This window comes from Centroberyx gerrardi, chromosome 17, assembly GCF_048128805.1.
Source record: "Centroberyx gerrardi isolate f3 chromosome 17, fCenGer3.hap1.cur.20231027, whole genome shotgun sequence".
NCBI lineage: Eukaryota > Metazoa > Chordata > Actinopteri > Beryciformes > Berycidae > Centroberyx > Centroberyx gerrardi.
This window is the reverse complement of record NC_136013.1, coordinates 9,088,847-9,112,293: the sequence shown is the minus strand read 5'-3', so window position 1 is coordinate 9,112,293 and position 23,447 is coordinate 9,088,847. Positions and strand designations below refer to the sequence as shown.

Genomic DNA, 23,447 nt, shown 5'->3' with positions numbered 1-23,447 from the left:
TTTGTTATCCGAAGAGCAAAATGTTTGTCAATTTTTTGTCCCTTTAGAAGTGGCAGTTTCTCATCTTTACTCTTAACTAAAGATAGAAAGACAGTTTTATGACAAAAGATAACCACAGTTAATTTGGTCAATAATATGCTACGAGGAAATGATTCGAAATTGTGTCCAGTGTTGTGTGTGCGCTTGATTAATGGTGAAATAGTGAAATAGAATAGAATAGAATAGAATAGAATAGAATAGAATAGAATAGAATAGAACAGAACTATTTATCAGGCAATTGGGGAAGTTTTCGCCCGTTTCGACATGGCACTTCCTCATTTTTATTATAGGATACACTAAAATCGGATTGCCACTGTGGAACTAGAGCTACACCCAGGAGGTTTTACACACGATTCGTTTTGGCTGTGGCACGAGCATGCCAAGTCTGCGTTTCCGGGAACTTGATGAAATGTGACTCCCTGAATCGAGGCTCGTGAACCAAACGCTGCACGCGGGTGCTCAAGTCTTCAGCATTTCGCTCCATATCGTGCTTCATTCGTTATTTTCAAAAAGTCGGTGTGTGGCCCCTTTGGTGTGCCGAGACAAGACGCTTAGCCCAAATGAGAGGATTAGGCGCCACGCCGACGTGACGTCAGCCTTGTAACAAGACACTCCTCCCTCTCTTTCTGTCTTTCTCCTTACGTAGACTAGGGTGTGTGCGGCAAATGCCTCTCTCAGAATGGGGAAGAAGGAAGCTTATTGGTCCATCCAGTTGAGCAAGGACGCATGATCATTACGGCAGCTTGACTATCAGGTAGCTCCCAACTGACAGTAAATTTCAACTGACAAAAGATATTTGGTAAATGTTGTCAGGCGAATCCAGAATCGGCGAAGCACACTGGCATCTTTATTTATAGAAATTTATATTAAGGACGCTTTACACATCCGACGCGAAAGGTAAGGGACATTCTCGTTTTTCTGTCGGAGCATGCGAGCTATCAGTTTCTTAGTTAAGCTATCTTTACGGTGTTAATGGCACAATAACCCCGAGATAAGTCAAGGGAGGTCAGATGCGCGCTGGATAGGAGCATAATGTCAAACTGGATTGGTCAGTTTCATGGGACTTTAGGGATATCTAACGTTATTCCATTTCTAACATGAAATCTACCACATGGGTAAGGCTAGAAGTGTGCCGGGTGGAACTGTAACATTTGTCATGATGTCATCATAGGGAATGATTCAGAGAATTAAGTCAGATAAATTTAATGCTGTGACCCACAACACCTCTCCAGGCGGGCTGACTGGTGTCTTATGTTTGTGTCCTTCTCTCCCTCTGTGCAGACTGCAGCTATGTCGGCGAACATCCATATTAACAGTCCCAATGTGAGGTACACAGACAAATACATTGAGGCTCAGTATTCCTACCAAACCACATCAGTGCACAGAGAAGGGAGCAAAATCACGGTAAGCCAGCCTGTCTCTCTCTCAGTTTGACTCCACACACACATATATATACAATACAAACATGGATCCACGTCAACAACCTCTCCCTTGTCTCCCACCGTCCCGCTCCCTGCTGGATCCAGGTGTCCCCCTCTACCAGCGAGATGACGTTTCGCACGGAGCAGCGCGTGCCCCAGCTGGGTGTGATGCTGGTGGGCTGGGGGGGCAACAATGGGACCACCGTCACAGCGGCCGTGCTGGCCAACAAGCTGGGCCTCACCTGGAGGACCAAGACTGGAGAGAAGGTGAGGGGAGACACCAGCATACACACACACACACACACACACACAGAGCATCAGCCTATTGTTGACTGTTTAAAAAGTTTCATTTGCCGGTAGCGTCATCATAAAAATAATGTTTTATTGTAGAAGAGGAATTAACTCTTTACACAGACTTTGATCATTTGATAGGCTGCCATTATGGAGCCAACAGAGAAGCTTCTTGCCCTATTTTATAACTATACTGTCTCTCCCCTGATACAGTGGCAGAGAGAAGAAACCTCATTATAGGCTGAACATGTTGACGGGTTCACTAGACTGTTAACAGCTTAACCGACTCTGGTCTATGTTCCCTTATATGGGCATCAATTGTTACTTCTATCCGCCGGTTCCTGTGATGTCTCTATGTTCTTCCACGTTTTTCCACTTGCCTATATCCCATTGGCTTCCATAACACACTGATGCATTACTGCATATGATAAAACATATAACCAGTAAATATTCTATCATGAGAGAGAATGAAATGACAATGCTTTCCCCTGCTTTCTCCCTTCACATTCTTTAGAAAGCGAACTATTTCGGCTCCCTCCTGCAGGCGTCTACTGTTTGTCTTGGATCAGGGCCGGAGGGGGAGGTCAACGTGCCCTTCCGTGACCTCCTACCCATGGTGCACCCTAATGATATCATTTTTGACGGTACGGATGATTCCAGACAGTCAGCTCAAGGTCTGACCTCTCACTCAGAAACTGACAAGTGTGTGTGGGGGAGAGAGAGTTAGCAGCAGTGTTAATGGCAGGAGAAAGCCGACCCCAGGCTAGTTTTAAGGACCAGGCAGCCCTTCCCTTGGGTGGAGACGGTCAGAGAGGGGCAATTTCTGTCATGTAATGTCTTCTTCTGTAATGTTGTCTGTTAAACATCATAGCAAGAGGCTAAAGAAAGGCTTACTTTTTGGAGTTGTCACATAAAGTAGGTCTCAAAGATGAGCCAGTCACAGCCAGTTTGTTTTTGGGCAATGAGAGATGCCCAAGGGATGTAGCATATTGTTTACTTGAAGTGTGTGTGTGTGTGTGTGTGTGTGTGTGTGTGTGTGTGTGTGTGTGTGTGTGTGTGTCCGCATGTTGGATGTATATAGGCTGGGACATCTCGTCAATGGACCTTGGCTGTGCAATGGAGCGAGCCCAGGTGTTTGACTGGTCGCTACAAGAGCAGCTCCGACCTCACATGAGCTGCCTGAAACCCAGACCCTCCATATATATCCCAGAATTCATTGCTGCTAACCAAGAGAGTCGAGCAGACAACGTCCTTACAGGGACCATGGCAGAGCAGGTAAGGCTTAGTCAACTGACCAGCAAAGTTATGAGGACTGAGATGCGTTGCCTCCTAAAAGTGTCCCGCCTCCTAAAAGTGTCCCGTCTCCATCCATTAACTCCACTTCATAGTGTCTTGTCTCCCATGTAACTTTGATTTCTGACTTGACCTCCTGTGCCGCTCCAGGTGGAGCAGATCAGAGCAGACATAAGAGACTTCCGTCAGTCGAGTGGCGTAGACAAAGTCATCGTCTTGTGGACCGCCAATACCGAGCGCTTCTGTGATGTCACACCCGGGGTCAACGACACCGCCCAGAACCTGCTAGCTGCCATCCAGGTGAGAAGGGGGAAAGGAGAGAGGTCAGAGTGTGTGGGACAGTTAACTAGGGCCCATATTGAAAAGAAGGTTTTGTTCACAAACTCCCCGATTCATCAATCGTGCACCCTAATGTTTCTGTGAGGCTGCAAGAGCTAAAGTGTGAGATTTAAAGGAATAATTTCACAGACACGTTTTAAGCCTGTTTCAGTAGAATTCTCCAATATAAAAGAGGGGTATAAGCTTAATCTGTCTCTGAAACCAGCCTAAATTGTGTTGCTGCCCAGCAGTTATGAGTTACCCTTTCAAATTTCATTTCTAACTAATGCTGAGAACCAAACTGTAATCCTCCATCACATTGTGTGATTAATAAAGCTTAAAGGATGAAAAGATTAGTTTTCCTAGCACTTTACTGTGGATGTGTAAATTAAGTCTAAAACAGTCAGCTATTCCTAATATCAGAAGGTGGAAAAATGTGTGATTTGCCCCTGTTGGGGCAGGTTTTAATTATTTGATCTCCTGTCTTCAGTACACCTCTACTGCTGTCAGCAGTGATAACGGTCTGTTTCACAGACATGTTATCTTCAGCAAATTACTCAATTTTAGATAATGAACAGAGATAACAGAGATAATGTAAAGACAGTTCCGGGGGAAATGTAGCCTTGCGAGCTTTCTCCCTCAGTGTAATGACAATACTAATGAATTCAATTCAATTCAATTCAGTTCAATTCAAGGAGCTTGATTGGCGTGAAGTACAGTTGAGTATCTGTAAAGTATCAAGTATTTATGTGTGATTTTCTTATGCTCTCCAGTCTGGTGCGGAGGTTTCTCCCTCCACTTTGTTTGCGGTGGCCAGCATACAGGAGGGCTGCGCCTACATCAACGGCTCCCCACAGAACACCTTTGTCCCAGGAGCTATAGAGCTGGCCGTGCAGAGAGGGGTGTTCATCGGAGGAGACGACTTCAAGTCTGGTCAGACCAAGGTCAAGTCGGTACTGGTGGACTTTCTGGTCAGCGCAGGAATCAAGGTGAGAGGAAGGAAGGAGGGCAGCTGCTCTAATGATTTGACACTAATCAGACTGAGTGAGACCTTGATGATATGTCTATGAGGTCATATGCGAGGCTAGGAGCAGCAACAAAGGAGGGGTCAATTTCTGATTTTTGTTGTCCTATAGGCCTATGCGGAACCAGGATTGAGGTGAGAATGAAAGGGAGTTGATTAGCCTGACGATACATGCAGACCAAGCACAACAACTTCGCTTTGCGTTGCTTTGCTCTATCAAAACTTGTCGCTTGTGGGCATTTCACTGGACGTGTTCAAGCATTGGGTTTGTTTAACAATATTTGTAGACCTATTTTGTATTTTAGCATTTTATTTATTTCATTATGCCCAAATAAAATCCATAGTCATATTTCTGGAAAACATAATCTTGACATTATGATTTACTCTAGCAAGCTAGCTAAGTGGCTACACCTATATGGATGTGATGGGATAGGTAGGCTAGCAAGCTAACATCATTTGTTTAGCCTAGCTGAGCTAAAGTTAGCAGTTAAAGTATTTGAGGCCACTTCAGGTATCGTTACACACCAGAGGGGTTATGTTCAGGCTATCAGATCCAAATGTCTAAAAAGCCTGTCTCCTCACCAGCTCTCTAGAAACATGGCATCACCACTCCACTGTGGACTTCATTAAAATAACCTGTAGGACAAAAATTACTATAATCAGATATGAAGTAAAGTATTTAATTCAAATGAATAAGACAAGCAATTAAAAGAACTTTACAAGGGGAATCTATTGAATTAACAGATAGTAAGAATGGATGTTCACAGGGCAACGGTGTTTAGAGACCAGCAGAACCAACTGAATTATTATATCAGAGATACAATAAATGTTTGTTGGGTAGCGTTTCAAGGCCGTTTGCTCACTCTGGCTATGAAAGAGGGCTTCTATCAAATAGCAGGTAGCTTACATTAGTTGTCTATAGTTATCAATGATGAATGAAAACTACTGTTGCATACTAAGTGCTCTGGAATTCTTTCATAAGATTTCCGAGAGTGATTTAAGCAATAGATATTCTCCTTAATGAAAAGTATTGTATCAATGAAAAGTATTTCCACTGTGCCAGTGACGGGGCAGTGATGAGCCTATTTAGTAACAGTAACAGTAAACCGGACAAGGACTCGTCTTTATTCGGACAAGGACATGCTATTTACTTACGCATTTACACTATCTGCAGTTTTCCTCCAGCAATCCTTTCTATCCTTGGCAGCAGCGTTCCTTTTCGCTGTTATTATAATGCTTTTGTATTGCTCATATTTATTCATTTTAATCGTTTGTTCTTCTCGAGAGAATAGCGTAAATGTTAGTAATCTATTTCTTTCTCACACTTCCCACTTTTACATTCTGCTAAATATGCTGAAATTGGCAGCAGTTTATATAACCCCACAATTATTTATAGTCTACCACTTATATTGTTTTATTATTTTCCACTTTTTTTCTTCCTTATTTTTATATTCTAGTTGTGTGCTTATATTCTATTTCCTTTTGCCTGCTGAATCATATTCCTTTTGCTGCTGCAAAGAGGTAATTTCCCCACGGAGATGAATAGTATTGTCTTATATACTGCTCTGGGTCTGTCCAACCCCCGCCCCTTTTATGTGAACGTGCTCATAGCTGATAGGTAAATCCTGGGTTTACAGAGCCAGTTGATAACCACCTTTGTGAGGCCGGTTAGCTGGGATTGCCATTGTTTGGTTTTGTATCGGCAGCTGTCACATAGACACTATGTTGAACTGGCTTTGTGACAAAAGGCTCAGGAACATCTCTTGCCACTTTCCTCCATACATTAGTTTGTTTGTCATATTAAAGATCTTGATAGAGATCGGTCATACAGAATTTGGGAACTCCCAATACAGCCACCTTCTGTTCTTCATTCAAAGACAAAGTGGAACTAGGAACAAAAATGTAATAACCAGGAGAATTTGAGTCCCGATTTTTGCTTGAATATGATTGGTTCTTGTGCAGCGGCTGTTTTGCTCATACTGCATAATATGAATTAAAAAAAAACTTCTTGTCGTATCGTGTGCCTGGTTCACGTTGCCACCCATCCCGTCATGCTGTGCGCACAGTTACTCACTTCTTAAAGAACAAACTGGTAGTCTTGTGAAATCAAAAATTTCAACATCTATCAACTTGTTAGCTGACTGACATTTCAGTACTTAAGAAATCTCAGTCACAATGTTAATCTCTCGCATCAGGTGATCGTGCTGGTCCCGTGAATTATTTCACATTTGAAAGCATCACCTAGGAATGCCTATTTGACAGCTCCCTGTAATGGAGCTCCCAGGTGATATCAAGATGAAACTGGCAGCCAGGAACCTGCCAACTTGTTTTTGAGACATTATCTGAATAAAAGACATTTAACAGAGTTGCCTCTCTCCATGACAGCCTACCTCCATCGTCAGTTACAATCACCTCGGCAACAACGACGGGAAGAACCTGTCGGCTCCGCAGCAGTTCCGCTCCAAGGAGATCTCCAAAAGCAACGTGGTGGATGACATGGTCCAGTCCAACCCCATACTGTACCGGCCCGGAGAGAAACCTGACCACTGTGTGAGTGTGTGTGTGAGAGTGAGAGAACGAACACCATATGGAGGGTAACATGCAACAACTGATTGAACTTCAGTCATGATTGTCTCTCATTGTGTGTGTGTGTGTGTGGACTATTTCAGGTAGTGATTAAGTATGTCCCCTATGTGGGGGACAGCAAGCGTGCCATGGATGAATATATTTCTGAAATAATGATGGGAGGGACCAACACCATTGCACTGCACAACACCTGCGAGGTCAGTGTTCCTTTATCTGTATTCTGTATTTCTGTATGTAGACGTATGTGTATCTGTGAAATATCCCCCCAAAAATATTGGGACAGTTTCCAAGCAGTGAGTCTACACAGCCAATTTGTCAGCTGAACATAACACTCAGAGCTATTCTACTCAATATGCTCATGATTGTTTTTAATCTGGGTGTGAAAATAATCTACTGTTCTTGTGTATAAACCAGGTGCTGTAGATGAGTGTTGTCCTAATCAGTGTTGACAGCGGGTGTAGAGGAGGGCGGTCCTGGGACGCCACAGCTTAATGTTAAGCCTTCTTATACAACAGTTAGTTCCGGTCGAGTATTTTGATTGGACGGGAGGCTTTCCATGAGTGCTGATACACAGTCTAACAGCACTGGGACGTTTTACTACACGTTTCACTCCGCTTTACAGGTGTTCTAATATAAACAGTTTATTTGTTGCTTGGCAACCCTTGGTAGTGGAATCCTGAGGGAACTATTTTGTTGGCGGAGATGAAGAAAAGACAAAAATCATAATCTCTTGTCTCAAATTACCATTACTAATGATAATAGTTTTGTTTATAGAACTTTATCACACTCATAGTCATGTTGTTGTAATGTATATCAGCACTCCCTCTCATGTGATATTGCTTAATTGAGGTGTTGTGGACCTAATCCAACAAAACACCTGAGGGTCACTGACATTGTTATTGGCTATTTCACTGACGTACCTGCTTTCTCCCTCTCCCGCTGCTACACCCAGAAAAACATCTTAATTTGTAAGGTTGATGCATCTCAATTGTATAACAAATTTCAATGAAATTGGATTAAGTAATTCTAACTAAATTAAGTACTGTCATTTTTGAAATCGCTTTAAATGAAGCATTATCATTAAAACTGACTCGAGTAGAAAAAAATAAATTGAATGAATACATTTAAATGTATGCAATTTGTACTGATCATGCAAGTGCATTTCAAATTTAAAATGTGGGTGTGTTTCTAAATGCTGAATTTAAATCAAGCTGAAATTAAACTACACCTTAACTGGTTAGATACATACAATAACATTCAAACACTTGAACACGTGTAAGTTCTATTTTATTATTTTTTTCAAGTTTATTTGGATAAAATCAACAAAATGGCACAAGGTTTATTCACTACAGGTCATGCGTATCTGCAAATGTCTAATTTCTCCAACCTTTTCCCCTCTCACTCTACCGCACCATCACACCTGTGTCTCCTCGCTAAAGGACTCTCTACTAGCCAGCCCCATCATTCTGGACCTGGTGATCCTGACGGAGCTGTGTCAGCGTGTGACCGTGCGTCCGCAGGACGAGGAGGACTACCAGTCCTTCCACAGCGTCTTAGCACTGCTCTCCTTCCTCTGTAAGGCCCCCCTTGTCCCGCCAGGCGCCCCACTCGTCAACGCCTTTTTCCGCCAGAGAGCCTGCATAGAGAACATCATGAGGTACGGACCAATTCCAATACAAGGGTCAAAAAGCCTTGCACACAAATGTCCAACACTTGCTAATTTCCATCCAAACCATGTATTAGTTTGTCAGTTAACCAAACCAAAACATACATTTTTTATTTTTTTTTGTTAGCATGTTATAATGTTAGCCATCTTATCTCTTTCGCCACTGTCAACAAGCAATAAGATTATAATAAATTATAACTTTATATTTCTAACACGCATAAAGAGAGACTTGTAGCAACACTAAACAGTTAACTGCACCCTGCAAGTATAGAGATGGCTCATGTACATCTATAAGCATCTTGCTGAGATCATTTTTGTCTATTGGTTTACAATAATATTTATTCATTGTCCGGGGAACACATTTTGGGTCCTAACCCACAATTTGAGAAACCAGGGCTTGCACAGTGGGATAAATCTGTTGCCCAATTAGCACTAGATAAACACGAGAGCGTGACATGTTCTAGTGTTGAAATTGTCAGTTACGTCTGTTTATATAATCCCCATTTGCTATGCTCTTATTTCTATTATATATTCTTTGCTGTATCCTGTTGCTATCTGCTGCTGCATCGATCCAGTTTCCCCACAGGGATCATTAAAGTTTCATTTTATGTTAAAGTCAACTGAGGTACGATGCTTTTAGGAAACCGGACCCAGGCTGATGTCATTCATGTCAGAACTAACTGTCTCTTTGAGTGTCAGAAGGTGACCAGGTCTTCTCCTGTTTGTGTTTTTCAGAGCGTGCCTCGGACTTCCCCCTCAGAATCACATGCACCTGGAGCACAAGCTGCAGCGAGGCTTCCTGCCTCCACACAGCACCCACATCAACGGTGACGTGGCTGCCTGGAACAAAGTCGCCCTCACCAACGGGAACCACATACCTAATGGAATAACAAATGGGATCGGGGGTGCACATGTCAATGAGGCAATGTTTGGATGATGATCTGAAATATCAACACTGTAGCCTAAGATTTAAACATGCATCTCAGTTGTAACTGTTACCTTGTATCTAAAGAACTAAGTCTGGATTTCCTGTATTAATTATCTATGACACCATTTTAATAGGCCTCCATCAATGTTTTTGAGTGAATCTTAGCAATAGTATAGAGCTCAACAGTGACCGCCCACTTTTGAACGGCTCCGGTTCCAGGAAGTGAATTTCCCATTCATTCCTCCATTGACGTTTCAGAAAATCCTTATATAAAGAGTTTTAAGCCTGTAACCAAGCCAACCAACTACGAGATGAATCGTGACCATAAAACATTTGATTCGGAGCAAAAATAAAAAATAAATTGGAAAACTGAAAAAAGGCAACAAAAAAAAAACCTCTACCTTTTTTTCGGTTTTCCAATTTTTCTTTGCTCCGAATCAAATGTTTTATGGTCACGATTCATCTCGTAGTTGGTTGGCTTGGTTCCAGGCTTAAAACTCTTTATATAAGGATTCTCTGAAACGTCAATGGAGGAATGAATGGGAAATTCACTTCCTGGAACCGGAGCCGTTCAAAAGTGGGCGGTCACTGTTGAGCTCTGTTTAGGCTATTATAAGAAAGAGAAAGAAACAGATATGGGCCTACCAGCCTAAACTTCCCCAAGATTTTGTGCACTAACTTATAGACGGCAATAAAAGCTTAACTTGATCATTGTTGTTTGTGTGTCTGTTTATGTATTGCATTATATTGTGATCACACGCACACATACACACACCCTAACCCTCAGCTCTATGCCGTCAGTATCAGACATAGTCCCTAGCAACCAAGGCGTCCCTGGCAACCAAGGAAAAAGACAGAGATCAAGCCAAAAGGGGGTTGTATTGGTGATATTTTTATTGTCAAGTCGTTTGTCTTTGGGTTTCTCGGCCATCTCGATTCACAGACCGTTTCTACGACGTTTTCGTAGTAGCGCTGCATTCTTAATGGACCGAGGCGATCCGCATAAACGGCTGCATTTTCCAACCGGACGGGCCCGGCAGAGGCAGGAATCACTTCCGTCGCCGTTGCTACCCGGGACAACAATGGCGGAGAAGGAGAAGCGCAGGGCCGGCGTCACTCCGGGGATGACCGACGTCAAAACGACCAAATCGGACAGCGAGAGGGAGTTCCTGTCGCAGGCGGGGGTGGGGGAGCTGCTCCGCGGGGCGCTGCTGAAGATGGTCGAGGCCAGATCGGACGACCCCATCGGATTTTTGGCCGACCACTTCTGCAACCTCGCCTCCGTGTCGGAGACCGGCACAGCTGGATGCGGTGATGGGGATCAGCTGAACAACGGTCCGCTGAGCGCAGGCGCACAGGAGCAGCAGCATCTCAACCGGGCGCTGTGGCACCTGCGGCTGGCGCACCACTCTCAGAGGTTTGGGATAACGCCCCATAATGACCGAGTATCATAATAAATAGGCCTATGTAATATAGTATGGTCAAATTTAGGGGTTCCCAAATTGTTTTCGCGTCAAAGACCCCCAAATAGATGTGCATTAGATCACGGACGCCTTCGACATTTTGTCCCAAAGAACCCCCATCTGAGGAGGTTTTAGAGTTGGTGATGATTTAGTATAACCTATAATTGGAGTGATAGTGGGGAGAGTGAAACTATAATCGAACTAGTCACCCTTATAAATTCTCTTATTGTGGTCACTTGCCATTTTAATTTTTTAACTGTAATTAAATTGTTCCTCATTTTGCCAGGGACCCTCTCTAAACCTCGTCAAGGACCCCTGATGGTCACTGGACCCTATTTTGGGATCTTCTGGTATAGACTGTATAGCTTAGTATTGCAGTCATCAGTCTCTCTGAAGCTCATATGGTTTGTGTGCCATATTGTAGCTTAATATGTTTACTTAATATGTGATGATGATGATAATTTATCATCTACCACAAATACAGTATAGTGTAGCCTAATGTTGATGTGACAGTAGGTTGTAGTGAAAAACTGTCTTTTCCTCCTACTTGTTACAGAAAACTCAGTGTTGCTTTTGTTTCACACTATGTTTCTCACATGTTAAATCCAGATCTGCCTTCAGCAACAACGTGCGCGTGGCCTACGACCTGCTGAGCCACACGGGGCACCAGAGGCGTGGAAGTGGGGTTCCTGAAGTCCCTGAGGGCTCCTGCACCAACAGCCCCAGTGGAGGTGGGGTGAGGGGGGGCCTCTACACCCAGACACTCCAGTGCCTGTGCAGCGAAGGTGGGGTCCCCGCCTCCACCTCCGCTCCCCTCCTGCGCCGCCTCCACTGCCAGGACCACGAGGCCGTCCCCTACGACGTCTTCCGGCACGGCGTGCTGACCTGCGCCGTGTTCTCTGACTACATCCGGCAGGCTCAGAGGCTTTACGCCGAGGTGTGCTGCCCGGCCGAAGGGCCTGCGTCGCGGGCGCTGTGCCTGGCGGTGCTGGGTACCCTTCAGGAAGCCCTGGAGACCTCCCAGGGCTCTGATGCTAACCGCTGTGCTAATGCTAATACTAAAGCCAACCCCTGTCTGGAGGCTAACCTGAAGGCCATCCGCTACCTGGAGGCCAGCGCCAAGATCTCTCCCTACAAGCTGGCCCAGGCCATGGCTGCAGCGCAGACCGGCGGGCCGGCTGGACATATGGACGCCAAGGAGTTTGAGAACGCAGCCGCCGAGCTCTTTATCACTCGAGTGAAAGTTGTGTCCTAGCTTTCTACTCTGAATTCAAATAAAAAATGAGAATGTACAGAAATCTATAGCCTACAGTAAATGGTTACTCTGTGAATACAAATACAAACATTGACAAAAATGTACTTGTCAAAATAATAAACATATGTGTAGAAATACAATGAGGCGTCCAACTAATTCTCATGAAGCTAAATGCTTAGTTTGATCTGTTTTCAACATAAACATTGATTTTCAAACCAATTTGAAAATAATAAAAGTGGAAACATGGGAGAACAGTACCACTAAAACAAACACACTTCAAGCTAGCCACATCCACCTAAATCCCCAGATGTCTCGGAGACTTGAAATTGAAATGTAAGAATTGAAATTGAAAGCATATTGAGGGTTGATTTATTTATTTTTACCTCAAACTAGTTCGAAAGAAAAGTTTAAATTTAAAAACAATAATGACCAAATTCAAACATTACATTCACCTTCAAATTTGTCAATACAAATTCAAATTCTGCAATTCAGTTTACATTTTTCCATACAATAATTCAATTCAAGCATCAGAAATTCAAATAAATACAATTCAAATTCAGTTTCTGCTGGCACTAATCTCTGTCCATATGATTTGGTTTACAGACAGGATATAAAATAAAACACAACAAATCACATTATATACCATATAAATAAACATCAAGAACATACAATTTTATATACAAAATGTATTGTATATGCAACTTCTTAGAAAAATAGAACACACTGAACACTATCGAGGACACCATGGCATTTTCATTAAATGTGGTGAGAAGATTCCTAGGTAGTGTATTAGTCATGAGGCGGTATGTCTACCACTTAGGGGAAGTGGGTGTGTTGTGATCCCATCATGCAATATAGTTCTGTTCTTTATCAATCCAGGGAAAGTCAACTGAGCATGTTTGGGCTTTTCCAGCAATGCTCTGCTGCATATCCACACCTCTCTGATTCACACACATTCCCACCTAGAAGCTGCCAAGTACACCCACTGTCTTCTGCTGACCAGTGAGCAGTTGTGGGTTAAAGGATAAGTTTGTTGATTTACAGTACCATATAGTACCTACAGTACCATGCAAAAGCCAGAGACCACCCTTTTGTTTATTTAATTTCCAGTCAATCAGCCATTCAGTAGGCTACAGATTATTTATTTTTTGGTGTCAAACAATAATGCAGGAAACATAGCCTATATTTAACTGAAATGTACACAAAAGCCTCCAACACTAAGTATAATATAAAATCTATCAGTATTTAATTTGTCCACTCTTTACTTTTGTGCACCCTACTGCCACTTTAACTCTTCCATCCTTCCAATCTTAAAACCAACAAAACTTGTTCCCAATGTCTGACATTATGTTGGCAGACTCTCCCTTCATTCACACAAACAACTACCCAAACACACCTTAGCTGCCTTGCACATTTCTTTCTCATGTACCTCTAAAATGGCTAAAGGCGATATTTCCGATGAAATTAGATGTAACATAATTCACTTGCATAAGGAAGGTGAAAGTCAGAGGAAAATAAGTGAAAAAACAGGAGTTTCCAAAACTAGAGTTCAAAAACTATTGCAAGTTATGGAGAAAATGGGACTAACAACCGTGCAAGACCTGGTAGACCAGCAAAACTATCATCATCAGATAGACAGAACTTAAACCTTTCATCTTTGAGAGATGAAAAGTCTCCTGAAAAGAATGGAAGCTGTAATAAAGGTAAAGGGTGTACACACTAAATACTGAAAAAAATGATATTATATTTAGTTGTGGAGGCATTTGTGTAATTTTGTGTTACTTATAAGTATATATAGTGTCCTGCATTTCTTTCTGACACTGAAAAATAAATAACTTGCACTTAATCGCCGTTTTGACTGGAAATGAAATAAACTAAAGCGTGGTCTCTGACTTTTGCATGGTACTGTATATATAATGTGTCTCTTACATACCTACAGTAGATGGACCTGCAGAGAATACTGACTCCCGAGTCAGTTGTCGCAGTGGTGTAGTCTAGTTTATTGTAGTGGGTATACTCAGAGATTTGTTTGGGGGGTGGGGTGGGGGTTGGGGGTTTACATAATAATAAAACAAATTTCCTGCATTTTTACACCACCTAACCTCTTGGACTAAGTCAAGAAACAGCAACCCTGTATATGTTAACTGTTGAGCCGGGGAAATGACCATCAAGCAAATGTGTTGGTTGGTAGGTGACGTCAGGTCTAGGTCACGGGCCACGGCCAAACTCAAAGCCCCTCCTATATGGGAAGCCACCACGTTCCGCGCTTCGTAACACAGACAGAGCGCACAGGGTGAATCTAACTATAAAGCAAGGAATCTCTTGTCTGTCTGTCTGTCTGTCTGTTTGTCTGTCTGTCTGTCTGTCTGTCTGTCTGTCTGTCTGTGTGTCCTTCGCATATCTCGAGAACCGTTCGTCCGATCTACTTCACACTTGGCGGGTGTATTGCTGCCAAGGACGTGCAGTGTCGGATTGGGTGCAATTTGGACACGCGACACGTTCAATATTAATAAACTTTCAATAAACAAGCAGCAGCGGGGCGAACGGGCACTGCACTAGTTTTATGAATGGAAGTGTGAATGGAGGAGATGCCTTCCCCTACAAAACTTATTTTATTGCAGTTATACTCTATATTCTTGCGAAACAAAATCACTGAAGTAAAAGTTCTGTCACAAAACTATATTGTTACATATCCTTGCGCATTTTTAAGTGGGTATACGGAAATCCTGGAGCTTTCTTAGTGGGTATACGGCATATACCTGCGTATCACGTAGACTACACCACTGAGTTGTCGGTTGTCTGTTGCTAAAGGCTTCTTGCTGCTAACAATGAGTCCAAATGGAGAATGTCAAAATATCTCCAAAAAAAAAGCCGTTTGTAGGCTCCACAGGGGAGTTGACAGTAAACAAGATATGGTTCTGCCATCACACACACTTTCACTAATCATGTGCCGCAGCACAGACTGCTGTGGGGTGAAAGTGCGTTAGTGGCAGTGTGATCTAGACAGTCAGGTCAGGACCGCAAATAATTGCACATGGAGCCGGGTAGAGTTTCCACTGAATGGAAACGGTGCGGTGCTGGTGCTTTTTTTCACAGACTGGCTTTTTTGGAGATATTTTGACAAACCCTATTTGGACTCATTGTTAGCAGCAAGAGGCAACAGAGCTCACTGTTTCAACCGACAGCTGACTCCGGAGCCAATATTCTCTGCGGGTCCAAGTACTACAGGGATGTAAGAGACAAATTATATGTCCAAAATCGGCCCTTAGGCTACTGCAGCCCCCAAACTGTTAAACACATATTATATCCCCCAGAAAAAGAGATGTATTATCTTCAGTCTTTCAAATTGGCAAACGCACCAAAAGGCTACTAAATATCTCAATAACAAACATATATAAAGAATGATGCTCATAGGTACTAACTCCTCTCCAGCCAAGGATGACATCACACCCATGATAAGTATGTACAGCAATCTATAGCCTACAGTCAATAGTTAGGCTACTTTCTGTGAATACAAATATAATGTATTCAAATGTATTCATCAAAATAATAAACATGTATATGTAGAAATGCAATGCATTTGCATCCAACCAATTCTCATGAAGCTAAATGCTTAGTTTGATCTGTTTTCAATGTAGAACATTGAGTTTCAAGCCAATTTTAAAATAAGAAAGACAAAATGTTTCCAAAAGTGCTTTTCATGTTTGGGCCACCACTGAAGTTCACCTTTGAACAATGCCACACCCTATAACAGATCAGTCTACTTGGATATTTACTGCTTTTTATGGCTGGAAACAATAAACTTCAGTGCAATTCAATAAAATCATTGTTCTCCTGTAGAGAAGATTTGATTTGCAGACTTAAGACAGGATTATAAATAATATAAATTAAGCATATAAATAAGCATCATGAATGTGCAAGTTGATATGCAACTTTTTAGAAAAAATAACACACTGAACACTTTCGAGGACACCATGGCATTTTCATCAAATGTGGTTATTTCTGTGGCTTAAAGATTCCTACTAGGTTGTGCATTGGTAGTTGAGGCAGTAAGCCTACCAAGAAGTGGGTGTGTTGTGCAATAGGATGGGAACAGGGTTCTGGATGTGTTCCACGTAATTCCACGGAAAGTCAACTGATCATGTTTGGTCTTTTCCAGCAACGCTCTGCTACATATCCACACCTCTATGATTCACACACATTCCCATGGGAACAGCAGACAGGGGACAGGGAGGTCAGGTGGGAAAATGGATGCCAAGGAGTTTGAGAACTCAGCCGCCAAGATCTTTATTACTCGAGTGAAAGTTTTGTTCTAGCTTTCTAATTTGTATTCCCATAATTAATGAGAATGTACAGCAATCTATAGCCTACAGTAAATAGTTACTTTCTGTAAATACAAATACAAAAGTTGTCATAAATGTATTCATGAGAATAAATATACATATGTGTGTAGAAATACAATGAGGCATCCAACCAATTGCCATGAAGCTAAATGCTTAGTTTGACAACACAGAACATTGATTTTCCAGCCAATTTAAAAAGACAAAATGTTTCCAAAAGTGGTTTTCATGTTTTTGATTAAAAACAGGGGAACCACTGGGAAGTGGGTGTGTTGCGATCTCATTTTGCAATATAGTTCTGTTGTAATTTATCTGACAGATGAGCTTATTTTTTAATATGTATTAATCCTTTATTGATCCCATCATGCAATATAGTTCTGAATTTGTTCTTTATTAATCCAGGGAAAGTAAACTGAGCATGTTTGGGCTTTTCCAGCAACGCTCTGCTACATATTCTCACCTCTATGATTCCCACACATTCCCACCTGGGAGCTGCCAACCACTGTCTTACTGTTGACAATGAGAAGCTGCTGCTGCTCCCAAACTGTTAAACATGTATTATATACCCAGAAATAGAGGTCTCTTCAATAGTTTAAATTGTTTATATTAGTGTAAGTGTATTTATTTGTGATGAAGTTATCAGTTCTATAACTTTTGTTTGTAATAGCCGTCTTATTTTTCTGTTGATACATATATGAGTATAATGACAATTATTATTATGAATATTACTACTAATTCTACTCCTTCCTGGGGTGCTTGGTAGACAACATGAGAGAGGTTGAAGAAAGAGGAATAGAAATCAATCTGTGTCAAAATCTTGAGTCTGTCATCAAGGAGAATGCAAAGATGGCTCTCACCATCACGGATTTCCAAGCGCTCTCTATAGAAAAGTTGATGGACTGGAGCAAAGAAAGAAAGCAGACTGAGATGAGGGTGAGAGAAGCTGAAGTGAGAGGGATGCTGGAACAAAACCTTGCCCTGCTGGACACACTGAAGCGGGAGCAAGCCGCGCAGAGAGATGCCAAGATCACCAAGAACCTGGAGGCCAAAATCCTTCCCCAGCACGTGTCCTGGAAGGAAGAGAAGGCTGCACTGTGGGGACGAGATTAAAGAGGCTGAGCAGAAATACACAGCAGCTCCCCAAGAAAGAAAAATCTCACAAATGAACCAAACCACCCAGACTGAAAGAGAGCATGAAAACAAAGCACATTTTTATCTTATGTAAGAGTTTCTGGTAAGGAGAGAAGGCGAGCCGCAGTGCTATACTCTTACTAAATCAATTATTCCTTTCTATTTCAGAGGCGCAGAGGACCGAAGCAATTTTTCTGCTGTTTTAGCAGGAAGGAGAAGAACATTAAGGAGGAACTGAACAGTGATATTTAATTCTGCAGGAAATGGGGCCAGGTGTTTTGCTTGGCTTACACATCATTGCATGTTCCATCTGAAAACCACAGCCCATTTAAGTCTACCATCAGTGTTCTTTGCTATTATTTGATTCACCCACATTAATTAAAATTTTGGCTTGCTTTGGCCCTGCACTATATTGTTATCATCATTTTACTCTTCTTCTTATCACTTGTATGATCCAAAACATCAGAGCACATGAGACTCTGGAAATCAAGATAAAGCGAATGACAGGTGCTCTTTCCTGACTCAGCAAATACTGTCAAAGTACCTCTGAGCAAGGCACTGAGCCAGCAACCGCTCCAGAGGAACTGTTCAGTAGACAAATGCATCTTGTACAATAAAGTGTGCAAAAAGCAATACATTTTGAAGCAAAGACAATATACTCTGTAAGCACGGCCATACTGTATTCATGATAGGCCATTGTTATGCAGAATGTTCTAGTATTCTTTTAATCAGTGTTGGGGAATAGTTCTACTACATATAATCAAATTAGTAGTTTTACTAGATTTTGCAGTAGCTTGGTGGTAGTTCAACTAAATGCAAATATCATGGAAAGTCCAAGATGGAAAGTACAAGCTGCAGTGCCGTTTCACAGAGAGTGGAGAGAAAATTCTATTAAATCACTTAAGGAAACACTGTTTGAGAGGGGAGCATTTTGCGTTTTGAATCCAAATACTCTATATCACTGTACAAAGTCTTTGTTAATAACCTTGCAAAATAATCAAAAAGACCAAAACTGAGCAATTATAACAATAGATTTTGCATTATAGTGTTTAAATTCTATTGATTTTAGTGAATTCTGAAACATGTAAATTATGTTAAAAAATGAAGGCCAGTTGCACTTGTTTGAACTGTAATTAACTACATTAAAACTGACGATGATTAAAGAATCCAATATTTTCTGCCTCCAATTTATTATTAATTATTTCCTCAGGGTAATGGGCAAACTATTTAAATTTGATTCAGTTGTAACAGCACACGTAACACTTTCTCTCTCCCACTACTGACTTCCAGCCGCTAGGCGGCAGCACCTTTCTTTGCGGTTACTGAGGAGTCAGACAAGTCAAACAAGAAGAGCGGAAATCCACAGTGGTGAAAAGTCAGTAAGGCTCCCTCTGCTGTGAATAAATTACCTTGAACATAACTTAATGTCTTCTGTGCGGCCTCTCGGCTGAATTCGTCCAAATGGAAGAAGAGGACAAGCTGCGGTCTCTCATGTTCCTGATGACGTACATGCTGCTGAAGCGCAGAAGAGACATCAACAACGCAAACGTTCAGAGACGCAATGAGATTCAGAGGCGCATCCGTCATCGACAGTACTTCTTCCAGAGACAGAGGAGGATGCTCATGGTCAGTACTGAGAATAATAACACAACTCTCTCTCTCTCTCTCTCTCTCTCTCTCTCTCTCTCTCTCTCTCTCTCTCTCTCTCTCTCTCTCTCTTTGAGTAGCCTGTTACATTGTACCAGACTAATATAAACTACATACACTGTGGTAATACTTCACTGTAAATACTGCATTAACCTGCCATACCATAATATATTTTGCTGCAGTATCCCTACAGCAACACTGCAGTATACTACACTGGAGTAAAATATCTAAACACAATGGTATTTTTGCCATACTAAAACATATTTTTCATGTGCGAATCATTGATCCTACAATCAGAGACCTATCAACAAAAATTGTACATTTTGTACTACTCATAGTATTCCCATGATGTCACATGGATTTCCTACCAATATGGTGCTTCACCACATACACAGCTCATTGGATGTCATTTGATTATAATCACCTGTTAATTTAGACTATTGCAATTATTTTCCTACCAAGATGGCCGTGTGGTGATGTAACAGAATACTACCGAATACCGTCTCCTGCTAGACAGCTTGTCCACCAGTTTGAGTTGATGAATCACAGCTTTGTCTCTCCCTGTCCCCAGATGATGATAGCAGGAGGCATACGCTCCAACGTTCGCATCCGCACCCGGCCCTGGACCAACACCCAGAGCACCGATTGGTGGGAGCGGGTGGTGATGACAGAATTCCAACCCTCCGATTGGCTGGATAAGTTCCGTATGAGCCGGGAGACGTTCTTCTTCCTGTGTGACAAGCTGCGGCCCCGTCTGGCTCGGCAGGACACCAGCTTCCGCCTGGCCCTGCCGGTGGAGAAACGCGTCGCCGTGGCTCTGTGGCGTCTGGCGTCCAACATCGAATACCGCACCATCAGCAGCCTTTTTGGCGTGGGCAAATCCACCGTGTGCAGGTGCGTCAGAGACATGTGTCACGCCATCGTGGCGCTCCTCAGGCCGGTCTACCTGCGGCCGCCCACCGACCAGGAGCTGGAGGATTCGGCCCAGCTCTTCCTGTCCCACTGGGGGTTCCCGCACTGCGTTGCTGCCGTGGCAACGCTCCACACGGCCATCATCACCCCGTCGGCCAACGCATCTGACTACGCCAACCCTGCCGGCTGGCTCTCAGTGCTGTCCCAGGTAGAGAGGACACCCTCCTTCGCTTAAACACATGCTCACTGTCACTGTCCTCTGTTAGATGATGTTGGGTTTGTTTACAGGAGCGACCGCATCACACGTCTTGACACATTCATTTGTTCAATCCGGTAATTTCACTGCTTTGCCGCTTTCTGTCCCTCTGGTCGTTTCAGGTGGCTGTTAATGGTCTGGGGCAATTCTGGGATGTATGCGCCAGTTTCCCAGGCGGGACAGACCCAGCTGACATCTTACAGAACTCAACACTTTGGGCCACAGCCTCAGAGGGCGGACTGTCACCTGAGTCGCCCCCTATCTTCATGGGAAAACCACTCAGGTATTGTTGAAGCCAAGAGCATGATTGTTGAATCAGGATCAAATTCAGTACTGAGTACATTTACGTTTAGTAGGAATTTCAAAGCGACAATATGCAGCTTCTCACCTTGACACAAGAAGTGTATTGTTAGTCCCGCCTCCTCTCCTTCGGTTGGTCAAGTTCCTGCTCCAGCTCTTGTCGGTCAGCTTGATTAGCTGTCTTCCTTGAAATTACATCTAGCCTGAGACTGAGGGAACCGGGATCCATAAAGCCACAAGAAGTATTAAAGAAGCACATGACGAGCACAGGCAAACTGTTAAAAAAAAAAAAAACAATGGCAATGTTCATCCATATTTTTGAACGGGTCTTTTCTGCAGCACCTTTAGCTTCACTTTTTGTTAGTTTCTTGCAGCTTTCTACCATTATTTCTATGACTTCCCGGTACTGTGGCTGCTAGCCTCACCTTGATAGCCACAACCCAGCTTGCCACTGGCCACGCCCACTACAACACACACACACACAGCATATGGTACATGCTTCAAAATGTCCCCAACATCATTGAAAAAACTATTTCAGGCAAATGGGGGGATTTAGGTATGTACACACCAGGTCAGAGACAGACACAGACTGCTAATGTATAATATATCCTATTTGTTTATTGCTATTTCAATGTCAATAAGTTGCATATTGTAGCTTAAACCTGATGGCCTGGTGTGCACAAGGCTTGGGCAACTAGATGTTGACGATTACATCAGGGATCCTGATGGAATATTTACCACTTGTGATTGAAAGGAGCCTAATTTCAAAACTGTCATGTTTTATTGAAATGGTGTCTTGCAAGCCAGTATAATTTTGTTCATTGCCTTGTTTATTATTTGTATTGTAAATCATAATTGTTACAACTAATGCATGTGTTTTTTCAGCTAACTAAAAGCCTATAGCCCCATAGTGAAATAATGTTTGCACCTGTCAGATGTTTTCCAGCATTGGAATTCCATAGTTGAAACCTTTTCTCAGATGCTCCTGTGAACAAAATGAACAGAGACCATGCTGAGCTGAGGTGAAATGACAAGGTTTCATTTGGTAAAGCCATCATGCTCAAACCAAAATGACTTCACATGCCTTGGTGTGTGAAAAAAAGGTTGAAGGATTGGAGATTGTGAGGGAGGCAACGGGATACTGAGGGGAATGTAGCCAATCGCACATCCCACTGAAAAAAGAGACTACACAAAAGTGACAAAACTAGATCATTTTCTCTCACATACATTCTGTACAAAAATATATACAATATGTCCAAGAATGTTGCATTATACCTTAACTGTCATAATTCTTTTGTCTTTTCTTTTTGCACTTTTTACTGACTGGGAGCCCTCTGTCCTGTCAGGTATGTGCTGCTGGGGGAGGCCTGCTACCCGCTGCAGAGCTGGCTGATGAAGTCCTATCCTGAGGCAGAGGGGAGGAAGGCTGCTGGCGCGGCGCTGTCGGAGCCACAGCGGCTCTTTAACCGGCGGCTCACCGGGGCGGTGTGCGTGGCGGAGGAGGCGCTGCTGAGGCTGAGGGCGCGCTGGCAGTGCCTGAGCAAGAGGAACGACTGCGGACTGGATGTGGTGCCCACTATGATCCTGGCTTGTTGCATTCTGCACAACGTGTGCGAGTCCCACGGTGATGCGTTCAAGGCGGAGTGGCAGGAGGAGGTGGCCGAGGCAGAGAGTCCACAGCCCAGCCACAAGCACCCGCTCTCACCCAGCACCGACCAAACCCAGGCAGAAGACGTCCGACAGCTCTACTGTGACTATTTTGAACAGCAGGACTAACTGAGGAATTTTCTCTCAGATCAGGACTGAAATTATGTAAATTCTTGTAAAGTTTTGTTCTCATGGTCTGTTGTATTATATTACATCTTTCTATTTAGACCCTGTGCTATTTTGTTTCATGATAATATTTATAATTTTTTTATGTAGTGCATCATTGTGTCTTGCATAAATATTGCAAGTTTGATATGAAAGATAAGTTTGTGGTATCTGGTTTTCTCTTACTTTCAGTCATGGTTTTCTGTCTAGTTCTTGAACTTATAACCAAAGTTTCCTCATCTAGACATGCTGGCATTTTGACAATCAAGGTTGCGATGCAGGTATGTAAAAATATGAAAAAATATTTTGCCAATTTCCAGGTATTTAGAAGCATGGGAAAACACAAGAAAAATCACATTGTTTGGGAAAAGGTGGGCTGGAAACTCACCACCACACAAATTGCTTTACCCCTATAGTCTGTGTTAAAATGAATGACTGTGTATGAGCCTTTACTGGCACATTGGTTTCAAACAGATTTTGGCATTTCATGGAGGATGGTGACATCATGGCAACCTTTAGGGATCCAATTTTGTTATTAATACAAGCACACACACACACACACACACACACCCACACACACACACACACACACACACAGATAGATAGATAGATAGATAGATAGATAGATAGATAGATAGATAGATAGATGAACTGATTGCCAACCTTGGACCTAGTTCAGCTTTCCCTCTCTCTCACCAAACCTCAAATATATATTATTCAGTATATCTGCTTTACCTCTTGGCTTGACACAAGACTCTCAGATGA

The 23,447-nt window shown here is 42.7% G+C and overlaps 3 protein-coding genes across 3 annotated transcripts; all 3 read left to right on the top strand.

Annotated features, from left to right (window-relative positions):
- Window positions 1–753: 753 nt before the first annotated feature.
- Window positions 754–10,274, top strand: LOC139924779 (inositol-3-phosphate synthase 1-A-like). Its single transcript, XM_071915927.2, has 11 exons — window positions 754–936; window positions 1,321–1,443; window positions 1,566–1,727; window positions 2,266–2,395; window positions 2,833–3,026; window positions 3,195–3,344; window positions 4,136–4,351; window positions 6,772–6,936; window positions 7,056–7,169; window positions 8,412–8,629; window positions 9,374–10,274. Exons 2-11 carry the CDS (start codon window positions 1,330–1,332, stop codon window positions 9,573–9,575), a joined length of 1,665 nt encoding a protein of 554 aa, XP_071772028.1. The 5' UTR covers window positions 754–936; window positions 1,321–1,329; the 3' UTR covers window positions 9,576–10,274.
- Window positions 10,275–10,357: 83 nt separating this feature from the next.
- Window positions 10,358–12,373, top strand: tpgs1 (tubulin polyglutamylase complex subunit 1). The gene is made up of 2 exons (XM_071915928.2): window positions 10,358–10,983; window positions 11,639–12,373. The coding sequence occupies exons 1-2, from the start codon at window positions 10,358–10,360 to the stop codon at window positions 12,282–12,284; spliced, it is 1,272 nt and encodes a 423-aa protein (XP_071772029.2). The 3' UTR covers window positions 12,285–12,373.
- A 6,747-nt stretch (window positions 12,374–19,120) lies between these two features.
- On the top strand, window positions 19,121–22,781 carry LOC139924806 (uncharacterized). The gene is made up of 4 exons (XM_071915964.2): window positions 19,121–19,381; window positions 19,974–20,522; window positions 20,693–20,853; window positions 22,217–22,781. Exons 1-4 carry the CDS (start codon window positions 19,217–19,219, stop codon window positions 22,644–22,646), a joined length of 1,305 nt encoding a protein of 434 aa, XP_071772065.2. The 5' UTR covers window positions 19,121–19,216; the 3' UTR covers window positions 22,647–22,781.
- Window positions 22,782–23,447: the final 666 nt, after the last annotated feature.

Coding starts and splice junctions, on each gene's coding strand:
- LOC139924779 (XM_071915927.2), top strand. CDS start 1,330: ATGTCGGCGAACATCCATATTAACAGTCCCAATGTGAGGTACACAGAC. Junction 3,027..3,194: donor CAGGGACCATGGCAGAGCAG/GTAAGGCTTAGT, acceptor GTGCCGCTCCAG/GTGGAGCAGATCAGAGCAGA. Junction 3,345..4,135: donor ACCTGCTAGCTGCCATCCAG/GTGAGAAGGGGG, acceptor TATGCTCTCCAG/TCTGGTGCGGAGGTTTCTCC.
- tpgs1 (XM_071915928.2), top strand. CDS start 10,358: ATGCCGTCAGTATCAGACATAGTCCCTAGCAACCAAGGCGTCCCTGGC. Junction 10,984..11,638: donor CTGGCGCACCACTCTCAGAG/GTTTGGGATAAC, acceptor TGTTAAATCCAG/ATCTGCCTTCAGCAACAACG.
- LOC139924806 (XM_071915964.2), top strand. CDS start 19,217: ATGGAAGAAGAGGACAAGCTGCGGTCTCTCATGTTCCTGATGACGTAC. Junction 19,382..19,973: donor GACAGAGGAGGATGCTCATG/GTCAGTACTGAG, acceptor CCCTGTCCCCAG/ATGATGATAGCAGGAGGCAT. Junction 20,523..20,692: donor GGCTCTCAGTGCTGTCCCAG/GTAGAGAGGACA, acceptor TGGTCGTTTCAG/GTGGCTGTTAATGGTCTGGG.